Source organism: Hippichthys cyanospilos, chromosome 21 (assembly GCF_059441005.1).
Source record: "Hippichthys cyanospilos isolate Australia breed blue-spotted pipefish chromosome 21, RoL_Hcya_1.0, whole genome shotgun sequence".
NCBI lineage: Eukaryota > Metazoa > Chordata > Actinopteri > Syngnathiformes > Syngnathidae > Hippichthys > Hippichthys cyanospilos.
In genome coordinates this window covers 2915196-2935039 of record NC_142389.1, presented here as the reverse complement: position 1 = coordinate 2935039, position 19844 = coordinate 2915196, and the positions used below count along the sequence as shown (strand labels likewise).

General features: G+C 40.6%; 1 protein-coding gene across 1 annotated transcript in view; it reads left to right on the top strand.

Moving 5' to 3' along the window:
- Positions 1–19844, top strand: part of rbms3 (RNA binding motif, single stranded interacting protein) — a 190716-nt gene that overhangs the window by 61049 nt on the left and 109823 nt on the right. The window contains exon 4 of the mRNA XM_088404487.1: positions 9247–9338. Coding sequence (XP_088260613.1) covers positions 9247–9338 — 92 coding nt within the window. The remainder of the gene's footprint in view (positions 1–9246; positions 9339–19844) is intronic.

Below are 19844 nucleotides of genomic sequence, written 5' to 3'. Positions count from 1 at the left end.
CTAGTCGGAGGAAGCGAGAGGGGCATTTAATGCTCGCGCGCCTGATTACGTTGCATATTAACAATTGTAATTAGCAATTGCTCAGGGATAATCACATTGATTTGGACAGATTCCGTATGCAAAACCTCAGTGGATAACACCCGCAGCCTTTGTTAGCACCCTCTAATTACACACATACGATCCCTTTTCTCAGCTTTATTCCCTCGCACACAAGTTCCTTGCCCCGCTTCGTTTCTCCACTCCACTAACTTGGCCTCTCACCAAGTAGGCGTCTGATTGTGTAAGTTTATCATAAATAGAAACGAATTAGGCCCTTGGGTCCGCATTCCTTTAGCACTGACCTTCCGCTTCCTGTGCTATTTTGCGTGCTATGTGGGGGGGTTCCCGTATATAATCGTGTGTGTATAAAGGTCACGGTGAGGTCACATAGATCCGTCAGAGAATTTCTGCTCAAAATAGACCATGGTTTCCCAAGCTATTTTCTCAAACAGATCCGTTATTCTTTGGGTATTTTGTCATTGAACTAAACCAAAAATATTGAATCATATTATACTGTGAATAAGTCATTTCCTGTCCCTGTCGGGATCCTGGCCCACACCCAAACCCCGACTAATCACCGTTTTGTTGATTGGCCGAGGAAAGCATAAATCAGAACAGAAGAAAATAGGGCATGAGGACTGAAGTCGGCCGTGACGTCTGGATCCGAATTGCAAACAGACGCTTACCTCGAGACAGGCGGCGTCGCTTTTCCGAAGAACGGGGCACTCTTTATTCATCCACATTTGAATGTTTGCTCTGTCTAGAGATTTTATCCTTGTTCCCAGGGCCCTTGAATTCCATTGATCCGTCTTTGTTCAAATATTTAGCCTGCCCCCTCACCTTGCTGTGAAGCTTTCCGGCCTGGAGCCCGGTGTGATTACATTGCTTATTCCAAATCTAGTATGTATAATGTGGTGACATTGAAAATGGCGGAATGAATTTTAATGTTATTTGTAGAGTTATACTCACGGGTGCACGGAACTGGTTCGCAGATTCGCATGTGCGGGAGAAATCACTGATGCGTAATGTTGAGTACCTACTTAACTTTTAACCCTTTCCCAGTCCCATGTCTTCCTATTTGTTTATGAGGCGGCTCGGACTGGCTGTCGGGGCTGCGTTAAATTCTCGTGTAGGTGCGAAGGGGATTGTTTATTTCTTCACTATCGGTGACAGAAAAATTTACCATTGATTTCCTTGGTCTAACTGTCCCGAACAAACTGCGCAAATCATAACTTTTTAAGAGCGCAACATTGAATATTGTACGCCGTTAATGTGGGAGCGACAAAGACAGACAGTTTTTAATTACCGTAAGTCTCCAAGTACAAGTCGATCTCACTTATGAGTCAACCCCCCGTTTTTGCTTCCATTTGGGTGAATTTTACAAAATCGCACTTATGAGTGTACCACATGACGACACAAATTGTTATTAAAATAATGAAAGTACGGTACTTTTAAACGCATTTCTTCATTGTACATCGAATAACATACACTTACGGTTATGGAGGTGAAGGGGTGGGGTGGAAACGAGACAAGTGCAAAGCAATGTACACGTGCACATAGACGCGGAAACTAATGTCGCACCAGTAAAAGTATTTGAAGTTTCAATCCGTTTTTTTTTGACAGCTGAATATTAATTTCTCGAAAAGCCCTACACGTCATCATCACAATCACGCCAAATAGCCCCTCCCATTTTACTCCCGGACGTTTTCCCCTTACTGCTCCTCATTTGCGCAAACATCCTCTTTACTCTTCCACGAGTAGTCATCTTCGGGCCAGTCCAATATGTTTGAAATTGAGGTATTCGGAGATGATTTGCTGATCATCTTACTTGGGATATTAATCCATTCTTTACTCAATTGACAACCTTCGCTATTTCATCAACATCCAAGGACTGAAGGAGACAAGTTTAGCCGTCTTTTCCTTTGTCGGAACTCCGGCTTATCAATAATGACACGATTGGTGAAGTGAAAAAATAACACAGATTTAATGCCACTCTTACACAGTATAAGTTAGCAAAGGGTTAATTGACAATTGAATGCCTCAATTCCAGAATCTCGCATGTGAAATTTGAATATTAGACACCAATTTTCGATATTTTAGAAATCATTATAACAGAACCAGAAAGTTCGCCTCTAACCTATGAGTAGTGGAAATCTCAAATTACCCATTTAATATTCACCCCAACCACAAAAAGCGCACTTATCAAACTTTCAGGAGTGTTTTAGAGAACGCTGACCTAAATTTAAGCAAAACCTAAATGGAGGAAGGATGCAGCGAGGAAGTGTTTGCGCACGTGCAAACGAGACACAGCCCAAGAGGAAGTTTTCTTGGGGTCAGCTGAATCAACTGAGGATTGACAGAAAACTGCCTCTAGGAATAAAAGCCTTTTCCTCCTCCAGTGTGCAGTTATCGCAAGTGATATGCATACAAACTGCGGAAGGTGTGATCTTCGGGCTCAAACTATTTATGGAATACGTCGGAAGGAAAACACAGCAGGTGTCTACTCTTGGTGTTTTTAGTAAAACGGCTGGGAAGAGAATGAAATCTGAAACCACTTCCAATACTGTACATTTCAATATTTTCGGAGAAATATATTTTTAGATTAAAGGATAGTAGGACTGCAAGGCTTGTGGGAGTTATTCGCAGCGATCAGGCAATTAGTTGTGGAATATCCTGACCTTTTTAAAGGAAATGAAAAGTCCCTTTGAGAGCTGCACACACAAAGGTAACCATTTCATATTTTTAATAGATTTGATATTTACGTTCACCGTCACAATTGAATAGTTAAACATCATGACGGCGTGGCTATTTTGTGACAGCTAACCAATGTGCTGTATTATTTATTCTTATTTTTGTATTTATATTTCGCTGTGCGTTATTACAGCGTTTCCTCCAAATTTGGTTGACCTCTGTTCTCCATAAAATAAAAATTTATGGAAGGGTTATTAATATGCAGGGTATTAATTAGAGCTTATGTAAACGCAACTTAAAATGACCAGATAATTATTTAAAGATGTAGATGAGAAATGATTAAGTTCAGCATTCTCAATAGCAAATATCTAATATGTGTCATCCGCCATGGAACTGGATGGATCATTTTTGTGTTTAATCAAAGTACCAAAAACGGTAGTGGTTATTTTACACCCTGAATTGACTGTCGGCCAATCGCAAGACACATCAAACTGAATAAACAAACTCACAAGCAAGCTAAGGACAATTTGTAACATTTTTGATACGTGGGATAGAGTCAGAATACCCCGAGAAAAGCCACACAGGCATGGGGAAGATATGCAAACTCTTCACAGGAAACTCTGAGCTATTTTTTTTTAAACCTGTTTAATCAACAAAATTAACCATTATAAAGATACTGGCAATTGTTAGCTTTAGCCCTTCAATACATGCTAATATAAGAGCAGCCTTGGAGGCTAATTTTGCAGATGCTGGTCCAATGAAAGCAAAACATCATTTTACCCCCATACAAAAAAAAAAAAAAAAAAGCACTCTGATGTTGTAGGCGCAGAATCCCCTTGAAGAATAATAAAACGAGGGGGGGAAAAAAAGCCAAGCACAATCTGTTCTGTGGCTGCGTTCACTGCAGGTCTTCTAAAGTTACAAGCACAAGGGGAATGCAGAGGGAAATGTGTTGCTGTGAACTCAGCTTCTGTACTAGCGCAGGCATCAACTTTGTACCTGTCACTTAAAAGCTGACTGACTGCATGCTTGTTTTCTGGTAAGACGAGCACGCAAAGGAATGAATAAAGCTCCTAAAATGTATTGACACAAGGTACGCGCACGCGCATAGACATTCTTTTTGAAGGAGTAAGGGGAACATGAGCTGTCATATCATATTTCCTGGTCTGGCTCCAAGACGGAGGCTGTCAAGATAAAAGGGCTATCGTCAATCAGTTACTAGTGCCGGCCGGGCTTCCTCAAAGCAGCGCCGTTCCGCCGCGGCCGCGTTTTGTGCGAATGTGTGGGGCTGACACGCTGCACTTTTTGACATGGCCTCCTGCAGGGGTCTACGCTGATAGAAGACCGCAAACTCGGGCCGCGTAATGCGCCAACGCCCTCCTCGGAGAGCCGAGATAAGAGCCGTGGTTAGAACGCACGTATCGATGAATCAATCATCCGTCCATGCATCATTCATGCAGTCACCGTCAAATTATGCAAATCCTAATTTCCCCCGGAGAAAATTACCATTCTTTATCTGCTAATAGTCCGGGTTGTTTGGAAATCCCACGTAGCGTTATTCCACGGCGTTTTTCCACCGATATTTCCATTTTTCACATTCTCATATTCAGAACTAATGACCTCATTTTACACGGCACACAATAGAATGATAACAGCCTAAGTATGAATAATGAATCGAGTAAAAGGCGTATAGCCTTACAGTGGTACGCGGGCAATTGTTTACGTCCTTCAGGAAGACTTGTACAGCTAACGCACGAGTGATTCATTACGGCTAATAATTTATTTGACATCTTTTAATACTAATTTGATTAATAAGTAAGATGAATGGGATAATCCACGCCCAAATATGCATAACAATAATGAAATATGAGTCCTTTGGTTCAAGCTGTCTAACTGTAGAAGTGACTTTGAGCTAAATAAGGCCTCCGTTTGAATGAGTGGTGCTGCTGTGCCACGATGCTGTTTAATCGGGTGGTCTTTGAAGTAAGCTTTCAAAGGGAAGCGTGTTAAACTGATTTCTTTTTTTTTTTTTTTTTAGCCTTATGCATTTGTTGGATAAAATAAATAAAAATACAATAGTAACAGTTCCATCATAACTCGAGGAGCAGGAAAATGTCACCCATGCTTAAAAAAAAAAGTAGGAAGGCTGTCACTGTTTTTACTATTTTAATTTTGCTCATCATATTGATTATTCCATCAAACCGTCAAGTAATCAATCATTATCTCCCATCAAAATGTGCGTATGCTAACTGGTTAATAGTCACAATTAGCATCAGTGCGCTAGTCATTATCATTTAAGGTAAACAAACACTAACTGCCGTTTAGTTCACACACACATATATATATATATATATATATATATATATATATATATATATATATATATATATATATATATATATATATATATATATATATATATATATATATATATATATTAGTGTCCTAGTCGAAGCTTATTGCTAGCTAAGTAGCATGGCGTGAGTGGTTTGTAGCTTTTTTCGACCTCCTACTTCCTGTGCATTGGTGACGTAAGCATGATCTGACATATTATGGTGTTGACATTTGGCATAGCAACATTTCTGGCACAATTTCTGCTGTTTTTTTTCACGAAAAACCTAAAAAAATCGGTGATAACTTTTGCTATTCACAAAACCATTAGGAACATTGAAAGAAAGCCTAGATGAGGAATATTTTTTTGGGATTGTATTACGATACAATATTTTCTAGGCAAACATTTCTTGTTTACTTGTTTAGAATGACCACCTGATCCATCTTGTAAATGGAGTCGATAACAATTAGCGGCAAAATAAGACTCACAAATACTTGCTTTGTATATGACAATGAAATAGCAGTTTGAGCAATTAACTCATCAAGCGCGCAACACAGATTTATGATGAAGGCATTAATCTCTGAGGCAGGAAACCTATTGGCTCGAATGTTTTTCTTGTCATCTTTTCTGGCGGGCGTAGGAGTGTCCTTGTCCAAGAGCTGCACTCGACATCTGCAGAGGGCAAAGTGCCATGGATGGGGGACAAGTGGGACAGGGGCAATTCATTGTGCTGCACATGATTTTGTTTTTTTAAATCTGTTGAGCTTATATATTGATGACAGCATTTTTTTTCTTGACATATACAAGGTCCCATTATTGTGTGAAATCTGATTTTTATATACTACACCCCCCCCCCCCCCCCCCCCCCCCCCATCCCACCACCACCTCACACGTAGTGTTTGGCCATAATGCAAAAACTATAGCAAAACTGAATAAATTCTTCATAATGTCTAGTGTTCATATCCGTAAGTTAAATATTTGTTGCGGGTTAATTAAGTGTTTTGCAGAAATCCCACATTGTGAGCTGTCAGTGAATGCTGCACCTGTGTAATGTTGAATGTGGTCACAGCAGTTGTTTTTCTTTTTCCTCACGATGCAGCTCGAGTTCATTTTTGCCATAAATATCCAAAATTGTGAGCCATCCGTGTTGCACCAAGTTTATGATTGTTACAATATATAAATAGACACTCTGCTGCATACGCTTGAAACTCGTAATTTAATAAGCTGGTGACAATATATAAAATGTTCATCAAAATGTGCATCAAAACCCAGCCTATGTTACTGACGGATCAGTCTTTCTCAAATGGTCTAAAAAAAAAAAACAAAAAACAAAAAAAAAAAACAATTCTAATCTTTAAAGGGATAGTGCGTAAGATTTAGAGAGTTTTTCATTACGGCCAGCAGGAGGTGCTGCAGGTGCTACCTTTACTATTGTCCGTCGCTCTAACAAACATGGCCGCCTCTGGAGAAGGGTTAGGGTGCCACCCCCTATGTAATATAACTTAATGATGAGTAGAACTATGATTATATATAAAACATACTGGTGGTCATTAAGCACACATTCATTTGCAAGTTTTTGAAATTTACAATCATTTAATTGATTCCTTTTTAATGAAAAATGGTCTAAATCTAACACACTGTCCCTTTAAGTTACCATTTATAGGACACATCTATACTTTTGGCCTTTTTTTTTCTTAAAATGGGATTTTTTGGGGGGGAGGGGATTACGGTATTTTTACCCTTTTTAGATCTTCACTATGTTTCCATTTTCTTGCAGACAATCAGGAATTGAAAAGAAGCCGCCTTGTTTCATGTTTTTTCTATGAATAGGACAGTTAGGTACTTCAACAATTTCCATGTTGCTTGTGACGAATTTGCAGTGAGGACACAAAAAACAAAATGTCAACAACCGACACACACACGGAGGGGTGGCAGGAAAACAGACGACAGGTGGAATAGATCACACTAAGGAAGACATGCGCGAGGGAAACAAAACAGGACCATAGAACAAGAACCCAAAAGAGAAATTAGAAGAAACCCCAACGTTAACACATAACCAAAAAAACAATAACAAAAACACCCAACACAACGCCTGCTGGCTTTAAAGTTCTACTTTGAATCAAAACAACCAAGACTACCTTGATAAAAAAAAAAGGTACCAGTAATTCACTATAGGGTCTTTTTTGTAGTAGTGCATGAATTGAAAAAAGGGCCACTTTAAGCGCCCACTTCTACACGCGGTGACTAGACAGTCCATCCTCCAGAGCATCACTAAATCATTTTCACCGTTCAGTCATTCAGGCTTTTGATTTTTCAGGGAGCGTGAATCTGGCTGGCCCACATCATGCTGCTCAACACACAGCATATTAACACAACCCCATTTCACAGCCTCCATAATCCTCTCCACAGTAACAAATCTCTCAAAGGTTGACAGCATACCAGAGCTGCTGCCATTTTTCCTCTATCCCAACTCTATTTTTCTTCCGCGCGCACATAAACTCACATTTATATTTCTCGCAAATATAGCAATTCTGTCCGTCCGCACCTCGACCCCCCCCCCACCCCAACCCCTCCCCCAAGCTGCCTTCTTTCTCACTCTGTATTTCTTCTCTTTCCCTCTCTCACTCATATTTTCCCTGACATTAACAGCCACAGCCCATCTGGAAATTCATCACACAGAGGAAAGCTGAGGGAATGAAACCCACGGCTGTGATTTATGAGTTATTGCGATCGCGACGTTCTCAGGGATGTATCGGAGACGAGGGGGGGGTCACGTCCGTGTTAATTAAAATTTGGTGGCGGATTAAAAGCAGTCAATGGTGCCCTCTGATCCCCTTTTTCAAAAAGAAAATGTAATTACAAAAGGATAATGGGTGTGAGATGGGGGGGGGGGGGGGGGGGGGGGCATCGTGGTTACCCCGGTGTTGCAAATGTTCACACAGTCACGCATGTAAGCACAAACATCTTGGGTTTCTCACCCTGCAATGGCCTCCCTTTTTTTTAGTAGCGGACATCTTGTTTACGATCTAACAAGGTATGGGCGGTTGATTCTCTTCCCCTATTTTATTAAATATCAATACTTGAATAAAACTACTTAGTCATTCCCCCAAATCATTTTTTTTTTCTTTTTCCTTGCAGGGATGTATTCATTTATATAGACTTATAGAAGCGAGCCATAGTTTGCCAGATAACGTCGAAAAAGAATTCCGCAATGTTCCGGAATCACATTCTTTGGACACATGGAGAAAATGAACTTAAAACGTCCTCATCCAAAGCATACCACATCGTGTCGAGCGTAGTGGAGGTATTGTTATGACATGGGCGTTTCTGGCAGCTAATTAAACGGGCTTACTGCCTTTTATTGATGATGTGACTGCTGACAGAAATAACAGGATGAATTGTGAGGTGTAGTGCTCGACCAGCAACCTTAAATACTAAGAGTCACAAAAACCTTCCGACCCCTAAAGTCAATAAATAACACATGAAAATGCATAATTTTCATAAAAACATAGTTTGTTGCACTCTTCAAACGGCTGAGCTGCTACATAGCCCAGCTATGTTTTTTAGTTGAGTTAGTCTTAGTTTTTTGGCGCCGCCTCTGGCAGCTGTTGGTATTACATTTTGTAGTGAGGAAGGACGGTGCCGCTTCAGTTGGGAGCAGTCACTGCCACCCCCCGCAGTAAAAATCACAAGTGTTGACCGGTCAGTGGTGACAAAAGGTCAAAGGGCATTCACACATTTTTTATGAGTTAACTTGATCAATCGGCCATTGATTCTGGCGCCCTTATTACAAGCATGTACTTGATTATACTGAAAAAGATCATATTTGCATTCATGTGCTGTGTGTATGAGAGAACGCCCGCGCGTGTGTTTTGTGCGGAGGTTGAGGTGAGCAAGGTTCCGCAGTTTGTTATTAGAAACCCGCTCATCCGTGCCTCTAATTAAGATGCATAGCATCCCCCTGAACGTCAGTGCCGCTAATTATCAAACAATGTAGTGCTCACCAGATATAAGAACTGGCAGCCTCTGTAGTCATGTTACTAACCTATTACTGCTACAATTACCAAGCGTCTGTCATTCTCCTTGTTAGCCGTGTTTTTTTTTTTTTTTTTTTTTTAATTTACTAATGCCTGTCTTTATTTATTTTCTCCCCCTTTGCATTTCTTTCTTTTCCCCCTCTTCAGGCTATGGCTTTGTTGATTTTGACAGCCCGGCTGCAGCACAGAAAGCCGTGTCGTCTCTCAAAGCCACTGGGGTGCAGGCGCAAATGGCCAAGGTAGGTGCTCTTTGAACTTCCTAGCGTGTGGCACGTTGTCACACGCGCTCTATAGATGCATTATTGTACTTTTTTTTTTTTTTAAAAAAAGCATGAACTTGACACGTGTTGATGCGCCACAGAATGTAAACTGGCTATGGGAGTTTCAAAATGGAATACAGTGGACCCCCGTGTTACAACGTCCCTGATGTTATTTTCATGTTGCCACGTGGAATACTGAGTTTTTTCATCCCCTCTTTATGATATGTTCCCGGTTTTGCGCCCAAAACAACTGTCATGACCCCAGGGGCTTGGCTGTATTTGTGTTGTTTTTTCTATCTGCAGGCGTTTTTAGGTAATTGCACTTATTTACTATTGCTATTGGTCGGCGTCTCCTCGCGGAGATGGTGGTCTGCTATTGGTCGGCCTCACTCATTTCAAAATGGCGGAACGGAAAAGCTTTGTTAGACTTTGAGTGGTTACAAAACCACTATATAGTGCATTTTACTGCTTAATTCAAAGTTGAAAGGGTTAACCATGGATCGCTAGTGATGTTAAAGAGAGAAGAAGATGATTTATATTGAAAAGAAGCTGGAGATAATCAAGCTAAGATAGCTAAACTAGCCTAGGCTAGGCTACCCTTGCTAGGGAATATGGGCATAACAAGCGCCACTCAAAGGTAAATAAATTCTTTCTATACTTTTTATTTATGATGTTTTCCAATTGTATACATGTATATTATATATAAGTAGCACTTACTATAAAATTTTGGTACCAATTTTTAATATGAATGTACAAGTTCTTACCTGGGGTTGTAAACGAATTAGCCATTTGGATTGCCCTTCATACGGCGAATTCGCTTTAAGAGCCCAACTGCGGATGTATAAAATATATATAAAATATGTTGAAATGAGTTTGCCAGTCAAAAAGATTTGCTCATCAAAAAAAATCCGCTAAACTTTTAAATCAAACCTCTGAGGTTCAACTGTGTTTTAAATATACCAGAGTGTTACATTACAAAGCCCCGCCAAGCCTCATAAGCAATCATCGCCTTTCAAAATTTGAATCATCAAAAAGTTCATGTCTTCTACCTTTTAAGACTGAAAGAAAAATCAACGGAGGCAAACGCTCACCAGGGCCGCCTCTCATCTTTGAGGAGCCGGCGCGAGCTAAATCAAGCTATTTTTGTGTCTGAGAGTCTCCACGTCGGTCACACTAAAGCAATGAATATGGTGATAGCCGCGAGTGATTTTTCTTACTCGAGATCCCGTGTATTTTATCCGATCCCGAAATCCTCAGCCGCCTCCTTACGGAAGGCAAAGAAGCACTGATGAGATGGAGAATGGCAACGGCGCCCCTGCAGATGACAGACTTGATGATAACGATGAGGGTGGCAATTATTTTGATCAAATGGGATGAGATCTGACAGCAGGAGATGATATTCTCTGGTGGTGCTCAGGTGTGCCATTTCTCAAATGCACCATTTGGCTCTTCCCCTCTCCCCACCGGTGTCCTTCTTCCAATATTTATAAGAGGCCATCCTCCCAGAATACTGATAAGATGTCTTGCTCTTTACCTGTCTCATTTTTAAGACCGTACTTTGCATTGCTGCCCTTTCCTCAGTCAATATTGCCAGGCTGGAGGTCCTGGTCCGACACGACAACGTTGACCGTTTTAAGAATGTTAGCATGTGCGTTATGTTCATACAAACCATCCGGCAAATGATCTGTGCTACAGCACTCTGCTTTTATCACACTTGTGAGAGGCATTAAGGAGTAGTTTGCTTTTATAGACTCCCCCTGCATCTCTCTAATGCCTGTACCGGCAATCTCAGTCGTCGTTCGTCAGCCACTCGAATTCCATTTCCTCTTCTGTGCCAACCCGACGTTTTTAAGGATATTTTCCGCGACAAACAAAATGTGCTTTGTATTCAAAGCGACCGTTCGCTCGGCTTCTGCATATTAGCGAAGTACAGTTTTTTTACATCAACAGGTAAGAGCAGGCTAACTTTTTGCTAGCCTACCCGCTCTCTGTTCCACGGCGGCAGAAACAACCGGACCTTGAAAAGTAATTAAATCTTTACTTCATAGGTGTCGAACTGCAGTCCTCGCTATCCTGCGTGTTTTCTGGTTTTCTCTCCCCGGCACTCCTGGCGATTAGCTCATTAGCAAGCTCTGCGTTAGCTTGAAAATGATCCCCATCCTTTGAATCAGATTTGTTCATTGTTAAAATAATTGCCGTCATGGGACGAGCGAGAGGGACGTCAAGTTGCCTGTTGCAGCTAACAGCAGGTCAAGTTAGCTGAAGCGATGGCATTATTTTCCATAAAAGAAGCAAGCAGACTGAACCTACGTCCGGGTCCATCCTTGTTCACACTCAGAAATATACGAAAACTGAAAGGATCATGTAAAAGTTATGATGTCTGCACCAGTTAGAGAACACGGAAAGGTAATCCATTTGAGTCGTTTATTATTTGCGGTCTTTTGGCGTATACACCAATCATAAACTTGGTGAAACACGAATGCTGCTCAGCTTCAGCTATTTAGGGTAAAATGAACTCGAACCACGTCACGAGGAAAAGGAATCACCAACGGCTTTGAGAGCATTCAACATTAAAGCGGTGAGGCGTTCACTGACCGCTCACAATACGGGAAATCTGACTCAACAAGTGTATTTTATGGATATGAACAAGAAAATATGAAGCGTAGTACACGGTAACATTGAAAACACCAGAATTTGACCCCCAAATTAAGGATGCGTCTTACACGCACATGTCTAATATTTGGTGAATCATGGTAAAATACAATAAAATAAATAACAACAGAAACAAGACTGATGCTTCATCTGTACTCACAAATAATGACAAAAATAGATAATAACAACAGTCCGGTGATATAAAGTCTTGCTAAAAGTCACATCAAACTGTAAGAAGAATCGTTTTTCTTGTCGGTAGCTAACCTAAACGCTTTTTGGCTCACGGTTAGTTTCCAATTGCTTTCTAACACACTCGCCTTCCATTTAGTCACCTATATCTCTCTCCTGCAAAGTAATAGCTTAAGAACAAATAAGAGCCACCGGCTTTGAGCTCATTAAGCCAAACCATCACCGTAATCAATTTGGGGCCTTTTTCCGCTGCCCTAAAGTTGTAAAACCGCATTTACTATGAAAAAGCCTTATTTTAAACACAGATCTGAACGGAAAAGAGACACAAAGGGGAAAGCTGATTGCGTCTTGATATGCGGTAGAACAGCCGGATGTCACTTTTTTTTTTTTTTTTTTTTTACTCCCCTCGGAATGTGAAATTCCAATGCACCAGAGATGAAACATTGGCCCGCTTTTGTCTTGCCCTCCCCTGGGGATGGTGACAGCGAGAGGGAGGAGAAGAGCCATAATTAAGACACCAAAAGGACACTTCCCCCTGTGCCCCCCTCGACTGTCACTCACCTCGCAGATAAGATCTCGAAGCATTGCTGGGGAGTGTTTGTGCCTCTTTTTCTGTGGCGGGAATACACAAAACCAAATAAAATGATTCTGATCATGAATGCTGTGATATGCGTAATGTGCACAAGTGGGATGTTTTTATTATTCTTCATTTATTTGGTATTTATTTACCGCTAATCGCACAAAACAATTTCCCTTATTTTTCTCTGTGAGAATACTGGTTAATATGTAGATGCGTATTTTATTTCCAGGTCTGTGCGCGATTTTCTGAAAATGTTCCAATACTAATTTCAGAGGATTAAGATGAAAAGATTTAAGTTCATAACCGGTAATTTCTAATCATTAATGTCCCTTTTAAATCAAGCCTTTGGGCATGAAGAATAAATGAATAGCGTCAGACTTCCCCCCCCCCCAATCCTCCCATCCACTTTAACTGTAAATTTTCACACTGCATCAAATGTCACAAAAAGAGATTGTCAAAAATACATAACGGAATTCTTGAAAACAAAAGCGATGTCTATTTCCCGTTTCAATTTGTCCGGATGGCCCGAAAGAGGAAAAAAAAAAAAAAAAGGAAAACGATGAACAGAGTCAATGATAACAGGTAAATGCAGCATCCCGCATTTTCAGATTCCAACCTGTCAAGCCGCCACTCACCTTGCTCTCCACAGGCTGCCATTTTCCCCTTGAGCCAATCAGACTGAATTACAGGAAGGGCACCCTCAATTGTGGTGTCTGTGTCAGAGAAGTAATTCCGTCTGACAGCTGCTTGCTTTCAGACAACAGCCAGTCTTTATGGAAATCATCCCGATTCTGGCTGCCGCTGACTTCTGCTGATGGCACTTGGAATTAGACCAAAGCTTCTATTATGAACATTTCTTACCCTCTCTTTGTGCAGCTGCAATTAAGAAAAAAAATATCTCATACAGTGGCATATTTATTTTTTATCGCAGTTTGAAAACACTGTTGGCTTTCTTTCCAATGGAAATGTCGCTAGAGTATGAAGTATCTTAGTAAAAAAAACAAGAACTGCAATTCTAATGTGGTCTCAAAAATACTTTTGAGACTACTGCCTCAAAATGTGCAAAAATGTACCCAAATATGCATTTATTGAATCAATCATATAATTGAATTATAAATGCCATTCATTTCAATACAAAACACTAATTAGATGCAAATGAGTACTTATCAATGCAAAATTTTGCACATGCTAACATATATCAAAGGGAAATACCTGGCACAAATGAAAATGCTAACGAGCTAACACATACAAGGCAGCACTATATAACAACATCCTGAAAATAAGAATCAATATTAGCTAGCATGTTATCCACAGTCACAAGTTGTGGGATCAGCAAACTAATTTTGATGCATATTATCATAAATAACAACATTCTTACGTAAAACTTACAGACTGCTCTCGATTGAAGCCACACCGTCCTTCCTCGTGATAAAATGTAATTTCAACAGCGGCCAGAGGTAAAGCCAGAGGTCAAGCTAAACAAAGCCCAAATAGATGAACTGTTAAAGGTAAAAAAGAGAAGTTTTAATCCTTCACACTAATACTCTACTTGAAGCTATTAGTCTAATCATAGTTTTGTGAGTAATATTGCATTTATGGAATAGGATTTAAACAGCAAAATCCACCATTTTTTAATCCATCAGTGAGTGGCCACTTTAGCACTTGCTGTCAAATGAAAATGATGTCACATTTGCACAAGATTCAAGAGTTTTATTGTCATATGCTTAGAAATACACCGGTCACTTCCTGGGGTGGAATGTGTTCCATAATCGAGCAAAGAGTAAGGTTGGCAATAAAACAAAAAAAAAAAAAAACAGTAATAGAGCTTTAAGGGCAGTAATAATGAACCACTAATAAAGGAATAGACTTACATTCTGAGGATTATATGGAGTAGATTGAAAAGATTTATCCATATGAGGAAGATGATGCAAGATAATGCAAATCATTATCCCGTGGTATTATCTAGAAGAAAAAAGCCCAAGCCCAGTCTTTCCTCCAGTAGTGGACGCTCATTTTTTCCAGTATCAATTCAGTCGATTCAAAGATCAAACATTGTCAAGGATCCTGGTAACTTTGCGAGTCATGAACATGACCCGCTTTGAACATTTTATGTTCTCCTTTACCCATCTCAAAGTTTCGCAACGTCGCCAATGGTTTCGTTCTTCACTATATTTTGGTAGCGGAGCTGGTTTTATACATTTTAAGAGGAAGGACGTGCGACGTTTTCGCCAGCCTCATTAAAGTCGCCGATACATAATCGCGGCGCCGGAGCTACAGGAAACAACATAAAGGCTCGGCCTGCCCTTCATTTCACATTACTGTGGGAAAATTATGCAAAAAGCATCATTAAAGCGCCTCAGTAAAGCGAACTGCAAATGTTTATGGTAACACAGTGCTTGCGCCGGCCCATCAACTCTGAGTCACATGCATCGCGGGGTTTAACTCCTCCCGTCTTTGTTTATCCTCGCGTCCTTCCACTTCTTGTCCGTCCCTTTTGTCTCAAGGGGCATCCCGGCTGTCAATATCACATTTATATTGGCGGCAAAAGAATCTCCCCGCGGGTGGGCTTCAGTCGGTCAGCAGTCTTCGCATTATCTTTTAAAGGTGACTTCTCTGATGATTTAGCAGCATTAAGAGAGTCGAGCCCGCAGTTTGACTCAACGCCGGGTGACCTCCGGCTCAAAGTGCTGTTACAGATGGTTGCTGACAACGTCGGCGGAGACGAGGCCCGCTTCCCACCCTCAGGGCGCGGCCTAATTATGTGGATAATTCGGGGAATATATTCTATCGTAAATACGGCTCGGTAATTGGACAGATTTTTGGGAATGCCAGCGCTCGCTCAGCAGTATGGCTCAATTCTCATTTCTTGCCGTGTTTCCTCTGTCCGCTATTGCAGTGGCGGTGTGTGTGGAATGCCCTTGGCTCCTTTCCCGCCTTCCATACCTCGCTGAAATGCAAAACAGTGCTGCGGTGGCTTGGAAGCCTTTAAAAAAAAAAAGAAATCGGTTTGCTTTAATGGAAAGAAGACGAATGGCCGCGCCGCTTTGCAACGGAACGGAGGATTCGGACCAACCGGCGGCGGTATAAAAAAAAAATATTGGGATGATTCTGATTTATTCTCAAACATCTGATTACAGTGTAAAAATTATAAGCAAAATAATAAGATGAATAAAATAGTTAAGTAAATTAAAGAAGTGTTTGATTCAGGATTTGGACTTCCTCTGTGGAGTTTTAATATTCTCCCATGCCTGCATGTTTTTACCTGGTTTTCAAACCATGTTTCCCAAAATCATGCCCGATAGGTATATTGGACACTCCAAATTTCCCTTAGATACGTTTTTGAATCTGAATGTTATTGTGTGCCCTGCGATTGGCTGGTCAATCAGTTCAGGGTGCCCCCTCTACTGCCTGACGATAGCTGAGTAAGGTTCCATGTGACCTCACAAACCCCGTGAGGATAAGAGGTCAAGATAATGGATGGATTAAATAAGATAAAAATGATAAATAACAAAATTTGCACCAAATGTTTTTTTATGTACAGTAGCTAACACTCTTGACTAATATTTACCAGTGTGGTGATAACTGTGACCATTGGATGGCAGTATTTCCACACCTACCGCACAGATATTACCTACATGCAATTCAAAGTAAGGAATGGAAATCAATCTTTCATATGATAACATCCATTTTTACAGACACCGCACACAATATTCTGTCGGCCTTGAAAGATGAGCGAAAATGCCAATTGTACTGGCATGCTAGTGGTTGCCTTTTTCCAATAACCCTTGTCATTAAAAAAAAAAAAAAAACGCTATATAGCGGAGAGACAAGCTGTGAAGGTTCCCTGCACACCAAACAGACGAGTTGACTGTAAACGCACATGCCAAAGGCACTCCTTGGGCATGGACCTAGAGTGCAGAAAAAAAACAGTAACTTTAAAACAAATACGAAGATAAAACTATCATCAATAATGGACAAAAAAACACAAGTTTGAAACGAACGTGCCGAGGACTGTTTAGTACTAACATTCGGCTGAATTTATACCCTCACTCGACGTCATTATAAAACAGGTAATGTCTCTTTGCAATCTGCTGTCAAACTCACTCAGGCGTGATTGTTGTTTTTATTTCCCTGAGATGCAGTTGGATGGGACTTAAAGAAATAGCAACAATTCCATAAAATCATTTAAAAGAGCAATTTCTAACGCTCAGTTATTAAATAAGGCTGCACAATACTAAAGTACCTCTTCGGGTGCATATAAAGGACTAAATAGCTCCTGCATTAATCAAAAAAATATTCTAATCATCCTCTTTGGGCTGTCATTTTTCTACAGCATAATTAGCTTCTCTGGGCATTGACACACTACCCTCCCTCCCCACTTACACTGCAGAACTCTTAGTTTTGAAGGACAAAGCCAGCGAGAGTGAGACGGACCATCTGACACGCTGGCTCCCAAACACCTTCACTGGTTTCCACTGTCTATGCCATCTAATTAGACTTCAATCATTTGCAGGATCGCTGCTTGCGGTAAATGATTTCACCGAGCGGAGAGAAAACCGTGGCCAGCTGTGAGCTTGAGTGTGAAACCCAGAGACTAACCAGAAACCATTGTGGACTGTAGACAACGGCGGATAAGGATAGAAAGGTTGCCGGATAAATGAGGCAGAGGGAGACCCGGTTTCAAAAGAAAGACAAAATGTCTTTGTCAGACATCGTGTGCGGGAAACTAATGAACAAAGCTATCACTGATTCTTTCCCAAATATGTATTTGCAATTTTTACAGAGTCCAGATCATCAATTCCAGGTACCCTGGCCCCCGGTTTACGAGATTAATCCTTTGGGATCTTAACTAATCTTAAAATTGTATATACATATTAAAATTTGGTAACAAAATAGTATAGTAAGCGCCACTTTTATATAATATACATATATACAATGAAATATCGTAAATAAAAAAGTCTTTAAAGGATTTATTTATCTTTGAGAGACGCGACGAGCTTGTTAGGCCATATTCCCTAGTGAGGACAGCCTAGCCTAGCCTAGCCTAGCCTCTCCGGTAAGCACTCACACGAGAACAAATCTTTAACATGCCACCATTTTCAAACCATGACGCCGACCAACAGCAGGACAGCATCTTAGTGACTCTGTGACGCCGACCAATAGCAGACCAGTATCTTTGGGAGTTGTGACGTCGACCAATAGCAGACCAGCATTGTAGTGACGTAGGCAATGACGCATGTAGCCTGACGTATGAGCGCGGTCACGCACGCACACTGACCGCCAAGTTTGAAAAGTTAGAGTTTTTGAAAAAATGGTGTAAAGAGGGGACAAATAACATCACGGTCCACGTCATAAGGTGAAAAAAAATGTAAGGCAGGGACGTCGTAAACCGGGGGTCCACTTTATTCACAGTATTTTTTTCTTCAAATATTAGAGTAAAGGAGTGTCTGAAAATAGCTGGCACTGAATACGTTAATATAGACACCATGCGGTTACGATTTGATCGATAAATTACGATTACATATTAAAAATTGCTGACTTGTACCCGGTTCATATCTGTTTAACTTACCTTTCCAAATAGTCTTGCCTTCAAGAAAAAAAATAATTGCAATGGCCTATATCGTCACTAATTCGCAGCACGGCCATGCTCACTTTGAAGCAAACGCAAATATGGCATTTCCAAGCTCGATAATGGCCACAGTGTGCAGTTATTAGAATCTCTTTGATGTGGCAACTGTGCCAACCTGCTTGCGCTCTGTGCGAATTGATCTGGCTCAATTAGCCGGCCCACAACAGAGGCACCGTTCAAAAGATTGGGCCTCTGCACTCAAGTGTGACACACATCCTCCAGGTGAAGCCTTTTCGACTCTTTTGCATAGCTAGGCCCCAGAACTCAAACTAGGACAGAAAAATACCGGATTTTACGGACTATAAGCCACAGCAGCAAAAATGGAGCAATTCGCTGCGGATAAGCCGCACTGGACTATAAGCCGCATGTATATGGTGGTAATATGAAACTTTTACTTATGTTTTTAATTGTCCCCCAACTGCAACATCCTCTCTTTAACAAACTCAACACACCTGCATATTTAGTCACAACATTATAGATATAGAAAATGGATATAAGCAACAGAATACTGTACTCGAAATCAATACTTTGTTAGCATTCTGTCTCCCGTTGTTTAATTTGTAGATTTTTTTTTCGTGAAACAGCACACAATGCAAATAAATAATAAATACAATCATAATTTATAAATACAGTCATATATACTGCATATCGTATATCAAATTTACACGTCACAAACTTTTATACAAGATCTTATTCAATTTAGAGATATATTTTTTAATAACATATTTTTGATTCACATCTTTTCAGTTCTATTTCATAGTTGGTCCATAAACTGACCCCTTGAAGACACATTTGCTTGACCAGTAGAAAAAAAAAAAAAAAAACAGCAGATAAGCCGCACCACACTATAAGCGGCAGGACTCAAATCATAATGAAAAAGTGAATTTGTAAACATCAGCTTAGTTATGTTCTTGAAGTTTTGGGCCAATTTTTTAGAGTACTATGAAGCATTTGGCCACCTTTACTGGTTATCTGCTTTGTGTCCGTATGTATCGAACTACACGTGCACACAATGAGCCGTCTCCTTCCGCCCGCCTTCATTTTGGATCGGCTGACCCATTTCAATTTGTCTTCGTCGGTCATACCAATTAAGCCGTCGATTAGATTCCGCCGTGCCAGGTACCCCTCGTCTGCATCCCATTATCCGTCCTTGCCTTACCTGCCTGATTCGCGCGCTGTTTGAATATTCAAAGAGTATGTTTCTTTCATTGAATTTGATGTCAGTTGATTTCTTTCCTCAAGAGGGCTGTATTTTTATCCGGTATCATCTTATCCATTTCATTATGCTGCTTGCCTTTGGTTAGAAATATGATAGCGTTTTATGTCTGGCTGTTATAAAACTAACGAAGAAAATGTGCAGCATCATTGCTCACCGTTTCCAACGGCGAGATGATGGAATTTATTAAGGTTACATTTGTGGCAATTACACGCAATC